The following is a 16,560-nucleotide window of genomic DNA, read 5'->3' as shown; positions in this document are numbered from 1 at the left end:
TATATAACTACAGAGTGGGAGAGTTACTGGAATCACTACTGCAATCAGTTATTTTGCTCTTCATTTTCCCCCAAGTCTTCCTCTCTACAAATCACCATCATCACCAGTGTGTCTCTCTTAAGGCTCACTGACACAATGATTTTCAGGCTATTCTCACCTCACAAGCTCTATTATTGTCTGCTCATAATATACATTTGCCAGCCACTTTATTAGGTACAACTGTTCAATTGCTTGTCAACACAAATAGTTAATCAGCCCATCACATAGCAGCAACTCAATGCATTTAGGCATCTAGATATGGTGAAGACAACTTCCTGAAGTTCAAACTGAGCATCAGAATGTGGAAGAAAGGGGATTTAAGTGACTCTGAATGTCTCATGGTTGTTGGTGCCAAATGGGCTGAGCTGAGTATTTCAGAAACTGCTGATCTACTGGGATTTTCACACACAGCTATTTCTGGGGTTCACAGAGAATGGTCCGAAAGTGATGATATCCAGTGAGCGGCAGTTGTGTGAACAAAAATGCCTTGTTGAGGTCAGAGGAGAATGGGCAGACTGGATGAATGGGCAACTGTGTGATGCTATCGTGTCAATATGGACCAACATCTGTACATAGTGCATCGTCGGCATGGTTTGAACAGTTCTTTAATTTTGAGCAACAATTCATAAAATCCTTCCAGAAATTTACCTCTGTGTGCAGCGGCAGATTTGTTTGTTCTGCATCAGTCTCCTCCAGCTGCGCACAGAACAATCACATATGCAGACTTCTGGCCCAAACAGAACACGCAATCTTGTTAGCCACCTCCATCACATCTTCCATATTTATGGACTGTTGTGCTGCTAACCGACATTTCAATTCCTGGACTTTTCGGGCGCACAGAGGTGATGTAGCTGGGACGTTTGGATCATAGCTCTTGTGGATCGTGTTGAAATGCTGCTCCAAAATTCCCTTTCACTGGTAAAGCCACATTTGCATTGGGGATAAGACAGATGAATTTGGCATTCGAATAAATGAACCTAAATAAATTAACAAATAAGCCTCTTTCCACTGTGAATGAAAATGATGTTTTAGCCTTTTTAGCATCCGCCATTGTAGTATCCACTCATTCTAGTGTAGTTTCTTGAGCCTTTCCACCCTGCGCATGCGCAGATAGAAAGGTCCACATGCGATTTTTTTATTTTCATGCGATCAACAGGAACTCAATCTGCGATTGCCTGCTTGAGCGCGCTACCTGCTAGCCAACAGTGCTAACCACTAAGCCACTATGCCATCCTAAGTACATTTGTTATCTTAAAAAAAATAAAAAAAAAACTCTCTGACAGTGGAACTTTTTAATAAAGCCATGATTACTTAATGCTTTGGTCTCAGCATGGGCTGAGTCAAAGCAGAGCCATCCCGCTGAAGAGAAGCTGATTCAGTTTCTGTAAAGCCAGATAAAGGTAATATGGATATTACCACCACTAGTTAGCCAATCCAAAATAAACAATCACATGACTGACTTTTATCACACAAAGCCAGCAGTCAAATCATATGACATAACACTGCTCTCTATTGTAAGGCCAAGAGTCAGACAGATGCATTTCTTCTCTCCTCCACGTTTGTCTCCCACCACATGCTGAATTCACTCTTTGACAGAGTTCTCCATTGTTTTTCACTTTTACAGATGAATAAAACTATGTAAATCCATTATTATTTAACAAATGCGATGATTTTCCTCTTAGTGCTACATTAATGCATGACTACAATGATTAAGCTCACAGCAAGAAAAACATTTGTGATGAAATACCTGAATTAACAAGATGGCCAATCTCTGTACTTATGAGCTTAAAAGGTCTGTTTATACATGTAATCAACAATATTATACATAAAAATCCCAATAAAAGTCCAATGATCTCCCTTTATTTTCCTTTATGTACATCTTCATATGGTGTGCTACCCATTTTGTGAAAATTCACTGAATTACACCTTCTGGTTTAGGAGGAGTTGCGGTTCTAAAACTCATGGAGTGGATGGAAGGCCAGAATTTTTCTTGCACGGGGTATAATAATGAATGTCATTGTTTTGCCTACATTGCCACAGTGGTCGTATTTCCTCTGTTCTCAAAATGTAATTCATTCAGACACTGTCACATGACTGTTTCCACTTGTTTCATGACACAAAACAGTGCTTCCTCTCAAATTTTCTTCAAGCCCAGTGGTACACAGCAATTCAAGAATACTAACAGACTAGCATCACTCAGTTTTGGCATCACTAAACTCTACATCACCAACTACATGGGTGCAAACAATATATTTGGGTATCAGCAAATGCATATTTATTGTCATAATGCCTCTAGTCATCACTGACTGCTCTCAGGGTGCATCTGCTCCCACTTTTTTCTTCAAAGTTGAAGTAAAGACACACTAATAAAGAATAGTAAGTACCGTTGGTATCTCCTTTCCTTTCACTCAGGGTTGCCAAAGCAGACACAATTTTACACCAGATGCCCATCCTGACACAACTCCATACTGGAGATCAGACAGGGGTGGGACTGAACCAGTGTCGCTGACCGAACGGTCACCATAAAAATCGGCCCCCCCTGATGATGCGGTTGACGGATTAACACCTCGTTTCTGCTTCAAACTACACTCCACTCATCATGTATCTCAGCGACAGATATCTGAAACTTTTGTACAACAATCATTTACACATAAATTCAGCATTATTTTATAATAAAAGGCGGAGGAAGGAGGAAATGACACATGCGCAGATGCAAAAGGCGGATCGATTTTTAGGGGCGGACCGTTTGGTCTGCGACAACTGGAATCTTCTGCAATACAAACAAGCGCACTTAAATGCTTGGCCACCACCTCCACCCACACTAACAAAGAATATAGCCACAAAATGAGGCTGGGCCAAACATGGCCCGTGGCCACAAATTAACCTTCTTCATTCATGTGGCGCACAGTGGCGAACTTAACAAGGTACTGTGTGACAAACAAGTACACTGGTAAGATTAATTAAACACAATGGGAAGATTAATAATAATAATAACAGTAGTAGTAAGTCTTTCTGGCGTCTCACTTGTTTCCCTCTGGATTTCCACAGCAGAACCAAGGTGGAGCTGCATGTTTAAGCTACAGTCACATTAGCTACAAGAGACAGCAAGTGATAGCAGCAAAGCGGCAACTTGCCATTCATTTTCAATCAGAGTGTGCATTTTGCAGCTGCAAGAACACTCGTTCTGTTGCCAGCTAGGTGGGGCCAAAATAGACTTGAACTCTATTTTATGCAAATACTGAGTGACGCAAGACATTACACGGAGAACGGGCAAGGATGGCTGGGACTCTTGCACTCTGGAAAGAAGCGTACTTAAGCGCTTGGCCATCCCCCCTAATAATAATAATAATAATAAAGTAATAAGGTCACGGGATCATATCCCACCTGGTCAATTCTGTGTGGAGTTTGCATGCTCTCCTTGTGCTCTGACCTCCTCCCACTTCCAAAGACAGGTAGGTTCGGTGAATTTGAATCTTTGCATTGACTGTAGGTGTGACTGTGTTTGTCTGTGTCATTGTGGCGCAATAATCTGGTGTCTTGTCAAGAGTGTACCATGCTTCATGACTTCCATATGAATACTGGGATTGGCTCCAGCTCCAAACCCTCCTCCCACCCAACACTGGAGTATGAAAGAAAGAAAGAATAAATGAATAATATGAGCAAAGCGCAGCGAAGCTCGCTCATGGTACGGGGTGTCCTAAACAGGAAGTGCCAATTTTCAAATCCACAGTAAAACAGGAAATGTTCAAATGTCAAACACTTCCTGGATTGACAGACGAGATCCCATGGAATCTCGCGGGAACTCAGCGGCAAGCTCACACTCAAACAGGAAGTGCCGAATTCTCGCTCACAGTGAAACAGGAAATGTTCAAGTGTCAAACACTTCCTGGCATGGGTGGAGCTAGAGCGGAGGCCGGGGTTTCACTGGACTCTCCTGAAATCTGATTGGACACAGATGATTGACATGTCACAGCACCACACATCTGGTTGAAAGACCTGCATTTTCAATTCAGTGAGTCACATTGACTGCTAGGTTCCTCTTGTCCAGTAGTTTGTGCTGTGTACCACAAAAAGTTCTAATCCACCTTAAGCCGGGTTCACACGGCAGGATAATTAGGCCGATATCGGACCCGATCTTCCCCTTCTGACAATCGTAAGGACGCCCCGACAATCGTGATGACGTCAAAGATAATCTTATCAGATATTCCTGTCGTGTGTGGTGGGTTAAGAGCGCTCTGATCTGCTCGGAAGGGCGTCAGGAGCGCTCTGATCGCAAATCGGGGATATTCAACATGTTGGTTTTTTTGGCCCGATATCGCAGCGTGTGTTGTGTCCTCCGACCACAAACGAGCTCACAGCCTGCTGAATGTGACGTGCAGCCAATCAAAAAGCGAGGTGACAGATGTACGGAGCGGAAAATAAAATCAAAACAGCTGTTCTGACTTACCAGAAAGTCCGGTGGTCGCGCTGTCTCCACTTCTTTAAAGAACACCTTTCCTTTTCCTTTTTTTATCGTTTTTCCCTCTGTTTTAAATAGTCCACAAAGTACCTCAGTTTGTTTACTCTGAAGTCACGTTTAATCTCGAGAGATTTTAGCGAGATTTCCTGTCTGAACTGTAAATGTTCGTGTGTTAAATCTGTTCGTGTGTGGTGTTGTTGTTATTACCGTGTGGTTGAACACCACACACTGTACGACCAAACCTTTTAGATCCATGATTTTTTATCTTCACGTGTGTGGTCTCTCAGGTTTTGGAAACCTAAAGATAATTTTAAAATCCTGTCGTGTGAACCAGGCTTTAGAAGAAGAAAAATGTTTGCTCCAGATTTGAACTGAACATGTTTGAACTATGGAATTCTAATCACACCAAACATATACTGGTGAGTAAACAACCATATTTTATGACAGGAATGAGGTCCAGGTTGTTAAAAGCAGCATTTCTCCTTTAATTGGGGTTGGCTTATGTACACATTTTTAAACTAAGACAGCAGCTTGTTCATGTTGGCTTATTAATGCAGCAGATAACTGAAACAATCCTTCAAATGGTGATACAAGCATCAAATTCTGCACAAATACAGCTGGAGCAACTTTAACTTTTGAACCCTGTACAAACTGAAACTGACCTTTGTCACCATTCTTCCTGCTTTTACCTCATAACTCCATAACATTCAGCCACAGATAGTTCAAACTATACCTTTTTTGGAATCTTTATGATCAGGCAAATAATGTGGTGTAGTTTTCTATATGATTGGAGCATCTTTTAATTTAGACCAGGGCTGGGCAACTTGTTCCAGAAAGGGCCAAGAGGGTGCAGGATATCTTTGCAGCCACTGACTCCACCCTGTGATTTCACTCAATATCACTTTGAGCAGATGGAATCAGTTAATGAGTGAAATCACCTGGTGGAGTCAGTGGCTGCAAAGAAAACCTGCACCCTCTTGGCCCTTTCTGGAACAAGTTGCCCACCCCTGATTTTGACCCCTGCGTAATTCTTCAATTGACCCCTACCTGGCTGCCTTTTGAAAATTCAAGTGGCCAATCAGTTTTATTTTTTTTATTTTTTTTTTAAAGAGTTCATGTCTATGGATTATTTGTGCCAAATTTGATGTTTGTATCACCATTTGCAGGATTCCACTCTAAATATTCTCTTATCTGCTGCACTATATATGAGATGTAAGATGCTGCTCCGCAGTGTTTCTCAATTGCCCTCAAAAGTATTGGAACACTTGGTATTTCACACATTTTAATTTGTTTATTCTATTTCAAATACATTTAAAAAAAAAATTTATCTTCCTTAACTCAAATTGAAAGCAAATCTCTACAACTTGATATAAATTAATTAAAAATCTAAAATCCAGCTTCCTGATGAAGTGGTGTAGAGGATTTTCTTAAAAAGAAGACCTCAAAGTTCAGCTACAATTTGACAGCAAGTACATTTGAGATGAAAGCCTAGATTTGATGTTTTGGTGAAAGAAACTTTTGTATTTCTTCATAATTGATGTAAATAAAGTCCAAGACATATTGTTCATGTTTCCATTCCCTGACTTGTCTAAAGAAAACTGGCAATAAAACTGATTATTATTTACAGGTTTTATCAAGTTTTAGAGATTTTTTTTTTTTTTTTTTTGCATTTCTAGTATTTAAAATGGCATAAACAAATTAAAATGTGTGAAATTCCAAGTGTTCCAATACTTTTGGAGGGCACAGTATCCTAACCTTATGATGAGTGCAAAATGAGTGTGGTATTATTACTGTTTTGTTTAAGAATGTTTAAGCTTCACTGTTGCTGCACTTTGTGTCAAATCATAGCCATATCATATATCATACTGATATAAAAATTCAGTAAGGTATATCTTCTATTATACATTCCAAATCAAAAGTGGAACTCTACTAGTGTTTACTAAGGTAAACATAAATAATTTTTTTTTTTTTTAAACAAAAGACAGAGTAGAGCCACTTAAGCCTGGTTCACACGACAGGATTGTAAAATTATCTTTAGGTTTCCAAAACCTGAGAGACCACACACGTGAAGATAAAAAAATCATGGATCAGACAGGTTTGGTCGTACAGTGTGTGGTGTTCAACCACACGGTAAGGACAACAACACCACACACAAACAGATTTCACGCACGGACATTCACAGCTCAGACAGGAAATCTCACAAAATCTCTCGAGATTTAATGTGACCTCAGAGTAAACAAACGGAGGTACTTTGTGGACTATAAAACAGAGGGAAAAACGATACAAAAAGACAAAGAAAAGGTGTTCTTTAAAGGAATGGAGACAGCGTGACCACAGGACTTTCTGGTAAGTCAGAACAGCTGTTTTGATTTTATTTTCCGCTCCGTGCGTCCGTCACCTCGCTTTCTGATTGGCTGCACATCACATTCAGCAGACTGTGTGCACGTTTGTGGTTGGAGGACACAACACACGCTGCGATATCAGGCCAAAAAAAACAAACAAGTTGAATATCCCCGATTTGCGATTGGAGCGCTCCTGACACCCTTTTTTAGCAGAACAGAGTGCTCTTAACACACCACACACGGGAGGAATATCTGATAAGATTATCTTTAGCTTCATCACGATTATCGGGGTGTCCTTAAGATTGTCGGAAGGGGAAGCTCGGGTCCAATATCGGCCTAATTATCCTGCTGTGTGAACCTGGCCTTAGGTGCCTGGTCTTGAGAACCAGGGATGGTAGGTTGAAAAGCGTTTTTATCCCATGGGAACTCTCCTTATCCACCTAAGCGGCTCAAGAATATGGACAGCATGTATATAAGTAACATTTACATGATAAGTTATATGACAATATTGAGATACGATAATTTGGCCATATTGTATCATATTGTACAGCCCTACTGTCAACTTGCTGAAAACTTTGAATATTAATTTACATCTGCAATAAAAAAAATGCTTAAAGTGGTAGGGGGTTAAGTGGGCTGTAATTGGGGGGTCAGCTGAAAAGCAAAAAAGAAAAATGCTTAAAAAGGTAGGGAGGACAGGAGGCAGAGCCCCCCCAGAAGCTGAAAGGTTTTAGTCATGCTCATGCTCCCAAGAACCGTTTTACTGAAAAAGTCTGAAGGACCTAAAGGTCATGGTTAGGTGGCGAGGAGCTTTTCCAGGCGTGTGAGAGGCAAATAAAGAAAAATGCTTAAAAAGGCGGGAGGTCTGGGGGGGAGAATGCTTAAAAAGGGGGGCGGGGGGGCGCAGGCCCCCCAGCAGCTGAAAGGTTTTTTCCATGATGATCCCTTGAAGCATTTACTCAAAATAAAGTCTGAAGGACCTACATGACATGGTGAGATGCTGATGAGCTTTGCTCATTCATGTCTGCGACATATGCATATTAATAATAAGCCAATTTCTTTTTTTGCCCCATTTTGACCGAGGTAACAAAGCTGACAATAATTATGCACACCATGATATGGGGTGTTAATCACTTTAGGTCACACTCTACCTAGTTACACAAATACATATTATCTGAGAATGCTGAAATCCAATAAGCATTAAGGTTTATAAAGCTTTGAAATGGAAAATATGCATAGAAATGATGATTAGGTCAGACTACTCACCTGCCAAATAACTGCACACAGTGTATGGCAGTGGTCTCCAAACTATTCCAGAAAGGGCCGAGAGGGTGCAGGTTTTCTTTGCAGCCACTGACTTCAGCAGGTGATTTCACTGATTAACATCACTTGGAGTAGGTGGGATGAGTTCATCAGTGAAATCACCTGCTGGAGTCAGTGGCTGCAAAGAAAACCTGCACCCTCTCGGCCCTTTCTGGAATAGTTTGGAGACCACTGGTGTATGGCATAGTGCAACTTTTGTAATAGCTTCAAAGTGGAGTGGAGCAAAGAAAGATTATTTTATCTAACAAAAAAGAAAAAAAAAAATCTAGGCTTGCATCTCCCATGTGCCTTCTGGCAAACTGTAGCTGAAATTTCACAACTTTTTCTAAAAGAAAATCCTGAGTGAAACAAGGGAGAAGTATATGTGAAGAAAACCGTTTCCAAAAGGGTATATTGTATCACAACAAAGAGAAACTAAGTCCTGTCTTCTATTATTCATAACAGTCATAGAAAACCACACAGCCTACACTTTCACTTCATGCTGTCACTCAGCATCAAGTGACGCTCTTTTTCATGCCAGCCTACAGTGCATCTGGAAAGTATTCACAGTGCTTCATTTTTCCCAGCCTGGTCTCACGTTTTTTTTCGTCCTCCCGTCACGAAATGAGTCAAATTTTCGTGACAGGTTTTTTTTTAACTCACTATTACTAACCCTAATCCGACCCCCAACCCTAACCTTAACAATAACCTCATACTACTCCTTCCCCCCACCCTAACCATAACCACCCTGACCCCCCCCCCACTTCACTTTTAATTTCGTGCAGCCATCACAGAATGAATTAGAATGAATTTGTGCTGCCGTGATGAAAATAAGGCGCTTTTCGTCACAATATCACGAACCAATAGATTAATGTATATTTCGTGCTGCTGAATCACGACTTGCCGTGGGACTGGGTTGCTTTTTCCACATTTTGCTATATTACAGTATTATTCAAAAATGGAGTAAATTAATTTTTTTCCCTCAAAATTCTATTCACAACACCCCATAATAACAAGCTGAAAAGAGTTTTTTTTTTTTTTGCAAGTTTATTAAAAATAAAAAACCGTAAGAAATCTCACGTACACAAGTATTCACACCCTTTGCTCAATACTCTGTTGATACATGTTTGGCAGCAATTAAAGCCTCAACTCTTCTTGAATTTGATACCACAAGCCTGGTGCACCTGTCTTTGGGCAATTTTGCCCATTTCTCTTTGCAGCACCTCTCAAGCTCCATCAGGTCTGGTTTCCTCCAAACACGATGCCTGGCATTCATGCCACAGAGTTCAATCTTTGTCTCATCAGACCAGAGAATTTTAGTTGTCATGGTCAGAGAATCCTTTAGGTGCCTTTTGGCAAACTCCAGGTGGGTTGCCATGTGACTTTTACTAAGGAGCGTCTTCCGACTGCCCACTCTACCATACAGGCCTGATTGGTGGAATGCCAGAGATGGCTGTCCCTCTGGGAGGTTCTCCTCTCTCTACAGAGTAATGTTGAATCTCTCGCAGAGTGACAATCGGGGTCTTGGTCACCTCCCCGACTAAGGCTCTTCTGCCTCTTCTCTTCTTCCAGGAAGAGTCCTGGTGGATCTGATATTCTTCCATTTAGGAATGATGGAGGCCACTGTGCTTATTGGGACCTTCAAAGCAGCAGAAATGTTTCTGTACCCTTCCCCAGATTTGTGCCTTGAGACAATCCTGTCTCAGAGGTCTACAGACAATTCCTTTGACTTCATGCTTGGTTTGTGCTCTGACATGCACTGTCAAGTGTAGGGCCTTATATGTAAACAGGTATGTGTCTTTCTAAATCATGTCCAATCAACTGAATTTACCCCAAGTGGACTCCAGCTGTAGAAACATCTCAGAGATGATCAGTGGAAACAGGATGCACCTGAACTCAATTTTGAGCTTCATGGCAAAGGCTGTGAATACGTAATAAATGTTCATGTGACTTCTCAGTTTTTTCTTTAATTTTTAATAAATCTGCCCCCCCCCAAAAAAGACAAACCTTTTTCCACATTGTCATTATGTGGTGTTATGTGTTGCAGTTTAACTTTAAATGATTTTCATCCACTTCAGAATAAGGTTGTAACATAACAAAATGTGGAAAAAGTGAAGCGCTGTGAATACTTTCCGGATGAACCGTACACCGAACTGCAATACCACAGCATGGACACCAAGTAGACATTATGCTGAGATTTCCGCTTTTCAGAGAGAAGAGCTGCTATTTCATTAGCAATGCAGTTCACTGTAGAAGTGCAACATGGGGCTGATAGCTTTCCTAAGTACACTGAGGAGAAAATTTGTTTGCTGACAAGAAGTATTTCCAATAAGCTGTCCGGTTTGTGTACATTTTCTCTTCTGTAAATGTACTCCATAATGAACTGTTTTTATGCTAGCTAATGAAAAATTTATATTTGTAGTTGACGATTAGTGCAAATCGAAATTGACAGGGCAATTTGACTCACCTGAAGTTCACACCAGGCCACCTCCACCCATGTCTCCGTGTCCAGGCCTTTATAGACAGTCTTGAAGGCTCCTCTGCCAAGTTCAATGTCAAATTTAAGGAATCTGCCACCAGGAGAAGTGGCCACAGCCTTCATCTCTGCCTCTTCCTCTTGCTCACGGTCCCTTTCCTTACCCCTCTGGGTGGGTACAGAGGTAGGGGTGTCCTTGCCAGGCTCCTGGGTGGAGCTGGCATGGGATGGGTCATGACCCATGGCAGCACAGGATGAAGCAGCTCCTTGCTGCTGGGCAGCACTGGTAAAGGCTGAGTCGAAGGATCGTTGCTCTAGGTTGGGTGCACTGTGGGGCACCACAAGGGGCAAATCCACCTCATCATCCTCCTCGCAAATCTCCACACTCTTCCTGAAAAAACGCTTCTCTTTCCTCAGCCGTTTTTGGCCAGTGTCGATTGGTGATGTGGGAGTGTTGAAAGATGACACTGTGACTGAGTTGCCCTCTTGGTTGGTGTCCCTTCCTCCTCTTTGGATTCCTCCTTCCTTTCTCTCTATTTCTGTCCTTTCCTGAGTCTGGAAAGAGGAAAGAGCTGAGGAGGTGCTGTGCATCCTCTCCTTATGTAGATCAGCACTGCTTTCATGTTCTGCATCCTCCTCCCTCTGTCCATCAGATTTACCTGAGGAGTCCTGGGTGCCTGTGGGTTCTCCTGGGTCAGTAGCCATGAGGAATGGCCTGTACCACTCCTCCTAGACCTCTTTCTCCACCTCAGAACCTCTACTTCTCTGTCAACTCCGTCTCTCTGAGTTTGGGTGATCAGCCACTCATCCGTTTCAATCTCTCTGACTTCTTTTCTCTGTTCTGCAGGTGACTGAAGGTCTCTTTTTTACTCTGATGACACACAGGGACGTATCCATAGATGATGTTGCCTTGTTTCTGTCCACACTTTCTTTCTGATCATCTTTCACATTCAGAGACCACTTTCTAATAGTCACAAAAATACACAAAACCAGGGATTTTGCAGGTAGGATGGACACGCCAGTATCTTCTGTCAAATGCTGTGTGAATGCCTTCCACTAAGTCCTACAAAAAGAAAAAGAAATCATTATTTCTAAGAATTTTTCACAAGCTAGATGCATTTTGCAAAGACTTAAGTCCTATAAGTGTTTTGTGAAGTGTTGATTGCTTGGAAGCCTGGAAACGTAAAACTCCTGCTAATATATTTTAACATCTATGCTCAGGAGAACAACACGCTACAAATTATGTCTGTTATGACTGTTTGGAAAACGTTGTGTAAATATGTCAAATGTAATTCAAATTGAATGAATCTAGTTCAGGCCAGAAAAATATACAGTGCCACTCTGGTTCTGCAAGGCTGCAAAGACTGATGTTAGCAAACTTTATTCTGACAGAGAAACCACAGCTAAAGAACAAGATGGACAGATCTGATACCAATGAAAATTGATGTTCACAAAGCAAACATGCATTAAAATCAAAACAGTATGGATGCCATCTTGCTCCTGCCTTCGTTGTCAGTACCTCAAGACAGGGCTGGCTGCATCCCCGCGCTTTATGCAGAATTTTGCCCCCCTCTCGCCAGACACTCTGACACGTGAATATGGGAAAACGCACAAGGATTTAATGAATTTGGTTTCATTTGTCCTAAATCGATGATAGAAACAAGAGCTTCTGCTGCCCCAGGAGCATCAGTGAAATATGTTGAATTAAGGTAAGATTTCATTCTAAATGCACCTGAAAGTTAAACTGCCACACTGTGAAAGATAAGGACATAGTACACTAACCCAACAGCACCACCCACTTACCAATGTTGAGTGGGCAGGCATTACTGTTGAGCCCTGACTCCTCACAAAGACTCACTTTACCCCATGATCACACAGATTTATCTCTCACTCACACACACACACACACACACACACACACACACACACACACACACACACACACACACACACACACACACACACACACACACACACACACACACACACACACACACACACACACACACACGAGTGTGAGCTCGCGATTTCATGTCTTTTTCTTCCTCTTAGAAACAGCGGTTTTCATGCTGCACAAACTTCGAACTTTTTGGAAACACGAAGCCTTTCAACTGTAAAACAAATGTATCATCACCGACACTCGTGCACAGGATTTTAATGGAGACTTTTTCCCTTTCAGCGGCCAGAATCTCTGTTCAGCTCCTCCTCGGCTGCACGCTGTGCTGGCGTTTCACAACCTCTGGATAGTGAAGTGGCTAACTTTTTAGCACACATCTTCAGCAACAATTCAGATAATTTTTGGGAAAATCCATGCTCGACAAACAGACAATTTGAACCAGAGAGCCCAGCAGAAATTTTCCGCTAACCTCAGCTAGAACACTGAGGAAGAGAGCTCTCTCAAACAGCCCGGCTTCAGAAAACCTCCCTCCTCCACCTGCTCAACAGTAAACCAGCAGAGAGCAAACAACAGCAGTTGAGAGGATTCACAGTGGCTCTTCTCTAGTATCAGAAAATGTCACAGGTTCACTCCAAGAAATGAAAAACAGGGGTTTAAAATGTAATTAATTCTATTATTTTCAATATACTTGCAATTGCTAATTTTAGGGATTTAAGTAATAATGTTTAATTTAATTTAATTAATTTCAACTACAATATTGTTTTGCACTTAATTGACAGTTATGTGGAAAAAGTTATCTTAACTTTATCAATTAAACATTTTATTTTTTAGAGTGTTGGATTGGTATTTTCCGATATGTGAATTATGTCGGTATCAGAACCCGATACTGATCCAGGATCGTATCGGTCCCATCCCACGTTTAGGCATGGGTTTGGTCCAAACTTCCAGCCCTCCCACACTTGGTCCCATTAAAGTGTGGGTTTTCAATTCATATCATCCATTCAACATGTCACACATTCCGTCATGCTCCAGGCTGCTGTTTACCTGTACTCCAGAGTCATTAAATGCACCAGACCAGCTTGAACGAACCACGGGTTCATGGACAGTTGCCTCTGCGCTTCTTCTTGCTGGTTTTATTTCTTCCACAGCTTTACAGTCATTTTGACACCGTGATCCAACTTTTAATTTTGTGTTCTTCCATTAATGTCTGCAAAATTGCTCTTTTGCGCGCTAGCATTCTGCATTCCTGGACAGTTGCCTCTGTGGTTCTTCTCGCTGGCTTTATTTCTTCTGTAGCTTTACAGTCAATTTGACACTGATCCAACTTTTAACTTTGTGTTCGTCCGTTAGTGTCTGGAAAATCGCTCTTTTGCAAGCTTGCGTTCTGCTTTAATGCTTGTCTTGAGTGCAAGTCATTGCATCAGTGCACTCAGAGTGCGCCTCATCTGATCCATTATTACAAGATGTTAAATCTATCATAAACATACTTTTACAGCTGCGTATAAAGAAGGAATGAATATGCAACTATTTTACCAAGCAATTACAATATAAACATTACAAATAATTACCTTTTAGGCTGTTCCAAATATGTTCTCTACCACAGTGACAGAGAGAGGAAAAATGCTTCAAATGTCTTCTGTGATTCCAGAAGTGGTGTTTTCAACAACTAAGCTCTAACAGAAAATGATTAATCTGCTACAAAATAATTATTTTATATACAGCATCTGGTGAACAAAGCTGGGGGGATTTTAGTGCACAAGAGGGCTGAGACTGTCCAAAATAGTCTGTGCTGTCCTCGTGGCCGCCAGGTGCTTGGATAATTGTTGTGAAAGTGTAGTGACACGGACCCATAACAGGGGACGTAAATGAATGGACAATGAAAGAGTCGAATATGAACACTTTACTGTTGTGAATGAGCACAACACAGAGGAATGTGATATTTTGCAGACAGTCAATCACAAGGGTGACGTGTGGGCAGGCTCGAGGATAGAAGACGTCTGTCCTGAGATGAACCGGAACCACACGATTTCCTCCGCCACCAAACCCGGAGAATACTGGAGCCGCCAAGTCCCGAGTCCCCAGGTGGCCAAAGTCTTCGAAGGTCGGATCTGGTACTGCTGGCAGGGAGCAGAGACAATAAGATATGGGTGTGTGCACACCCAGTAACAACAACGGTGGGAATTCCACCTCCACCTCTAACACACACTCGTGCAGCTCCTGTCTACCCACTTATCTGGTAGTGGTGTGAAGCAAAGCCGTCGCTGATCACACCAAACGCCGGTCTCTCAGATAAGGAACACCACAGGTAAGTGGCTGCAAAAAAGAGTTCAGACTGACACACAGTTTACTTTAAGGCTGAGAATAGTACCTGAACGGTTCGACGATATCTCGGCAATGAGATGAAGATGACGTCCGGGTTTTATGGAGTGAGATGATGAAGCATGAATGGGTGACAGCTGTCAACAGATAATGAGTGACAGCTGTCACCCCCGGCTGTGTCCGTGGTGGCAGCGCCCTCTCGTGCCTGAAGCCCGCACTTCAGGCAGGGCGCCCTCTGGTGGTGGGCCAGCAGTACCTCCTCTTCTGGCGGCCCACACAACAGGACCCCCCCCTCAACGGGCGCCTCCTGGCGCCCGACCAGGTTTATCGGGGTGTCGACGGTAGAAATCGGCCAGGAGGGCCGAATCCAGGATGAAGCTCCTCTTCACCCAGGAGCATTCTTCGGGTCCATACCCCTCCCAGTCCACCAGGTATTGGAACACTCGGCCCATTCGACGGACGTCCAGGAGCCGGCGCACTGTCCAGGCCGGCTCCCCGTCAATGATCCGGGCAGGAGGCGGCGCCGGACCGGGAGCACAGAGGGGTGAGGTGTGGTTTGATCCTGGAGATGTGGAATACCGGGTGGATCCGCAGTGAAGCTGGGAGTTGGACCTTCACTGCGGCAGGGCTGAGGACCTTGAGGACTCTGAAGGGTCCGATGAACCTGTCCATCAGTTTCGGTGAGTCCACCTGAAGCGGGATGTCCTTCGTCGATAGCCACACCTCCTGCCCGGGCTGGTATGCAGGGGCCGGGGACCACCGGCGGTCTGCATGGGTCTTGGCCCTCGCCCGGGCCTTCAACAAGGCAGAACGGGCGGTGCGCCACACCCGACGGCACCTCCGAAGGTGGGCCCGGACCGAGGGCACACCGACCTCTCCCTCCACCACAGGAAATAATGGGGGATGGTACCCCAAACACACCTCAAATGGGGAGAAGCCGGTGGCAGAAGACACCTGGCTGTTATGTGCATACTCGATCCAGGCCAGGTGGTTGCTCCAGGCCGTCGGGTGCGCGGATGTCACACAGCGGAGGGTCTGTTCCAACTCCTGGTTGGCCCGTTCTGCCTGTCCGTTCGTCTGTGGGTGGTACCCAGACGAGAGGCTCACGGTGGCCCCCAGTTCCCTGCAGAAACTCCTCCAGACTTGAGAGGAAAACTGGGGACCACGATCCGAGACAATGTCAGTTGGTATCCCATGCAGACGGACGACGTGGTGGACCAGGAGGTCCGCTGTCTCCTGGGCCGTAGGGAGCTTCGGGAGGGCCACGAAGTGGGCAGCCTTGGAGAATCGGTCCACTATTGTGAGGATGGTGGTGTTGCCCTGGGACGGTGGGAGGCCCGTGACAAAATCCAGGCCGATGTGGGACCAGGGGCGATGAGGCACAGGAAGCGGTTGGAGCAGTCCTTGGGACTTCCTGTGGTCAGTCTTGCCCCTGGCGCAGGTGGTGCAGGCCTGGATGTACTCCCGGACGTCGGCCTCCATAGACGCCCACCAGAAGCGCTGCCGGACAACTGCCACGGTCCTTCACACCCCCGGATGACAGGAGAGCTTGGAACCGTGACAGAAGTCTAGGACCGCAGCCCTGGCCTCTGGTGGGACGTATAGTCTGTCCTTTGGTCCAGTTCCCGGGTCCGGGCTTCGTGCCAGGGCCTCCCGGACGGTCTTCTCCACGTCCCAGGTGAGGGTAGCCACGATAGTGGACTCAGGAAGGATGGGCTCCGGTGGA

General features: G+C 43.9%; 1 protein-coding gene across 4 annotated transcripts in view; it reads right to left on the bottom strand.

The window, feature by feature from the left end:
• Nucleotides 1–16,560, bottom strand: part of si:dkey-151g10.3 (serine/threonine-protein kinase WNK3) — a 285,851-nt gene that overhangs the window by 153,059 nt on the left and 116,232 nt on the right. For all 4 annotated transcript variants that reach the window (XM_034172365.1, XM_034172368.1, XM_034172366.1 and 1 more), the window contains exon 2: nt 10,610–11,681. In XM_034172365.1, the coding sequence (XP_034028256.1) occupies nt 10,610–11,323 (714 nt within the window). In that variant the 5' untranslated portion in view covers nt 11,324–11,681. The remainder of the gene's footprint in view (nt 1–10,609; nt 11,682–16,560) is intronic.

Source organism: Thalassophryne amazonica, chromosome 6 (assembly GCF_902500255.1).
Source record: "Thalassophryne amazonica chromosome 6, fThaAma1.1, whole genome shotgun sequence".
NCBI classification, from domain to species: domain Eukaryota; kingdom Metazoa; phylum Chordata; class Actinopteri; order Batrachoidiformes; family Batrachoididae; genus Thalassophryne; species Thalassophryne amazonica.
The sequence above is the reverse complement of the archived record's forward strand: the minus strand, read 5'-3'. Positions and strand labels throughout refer to the sequence as shown.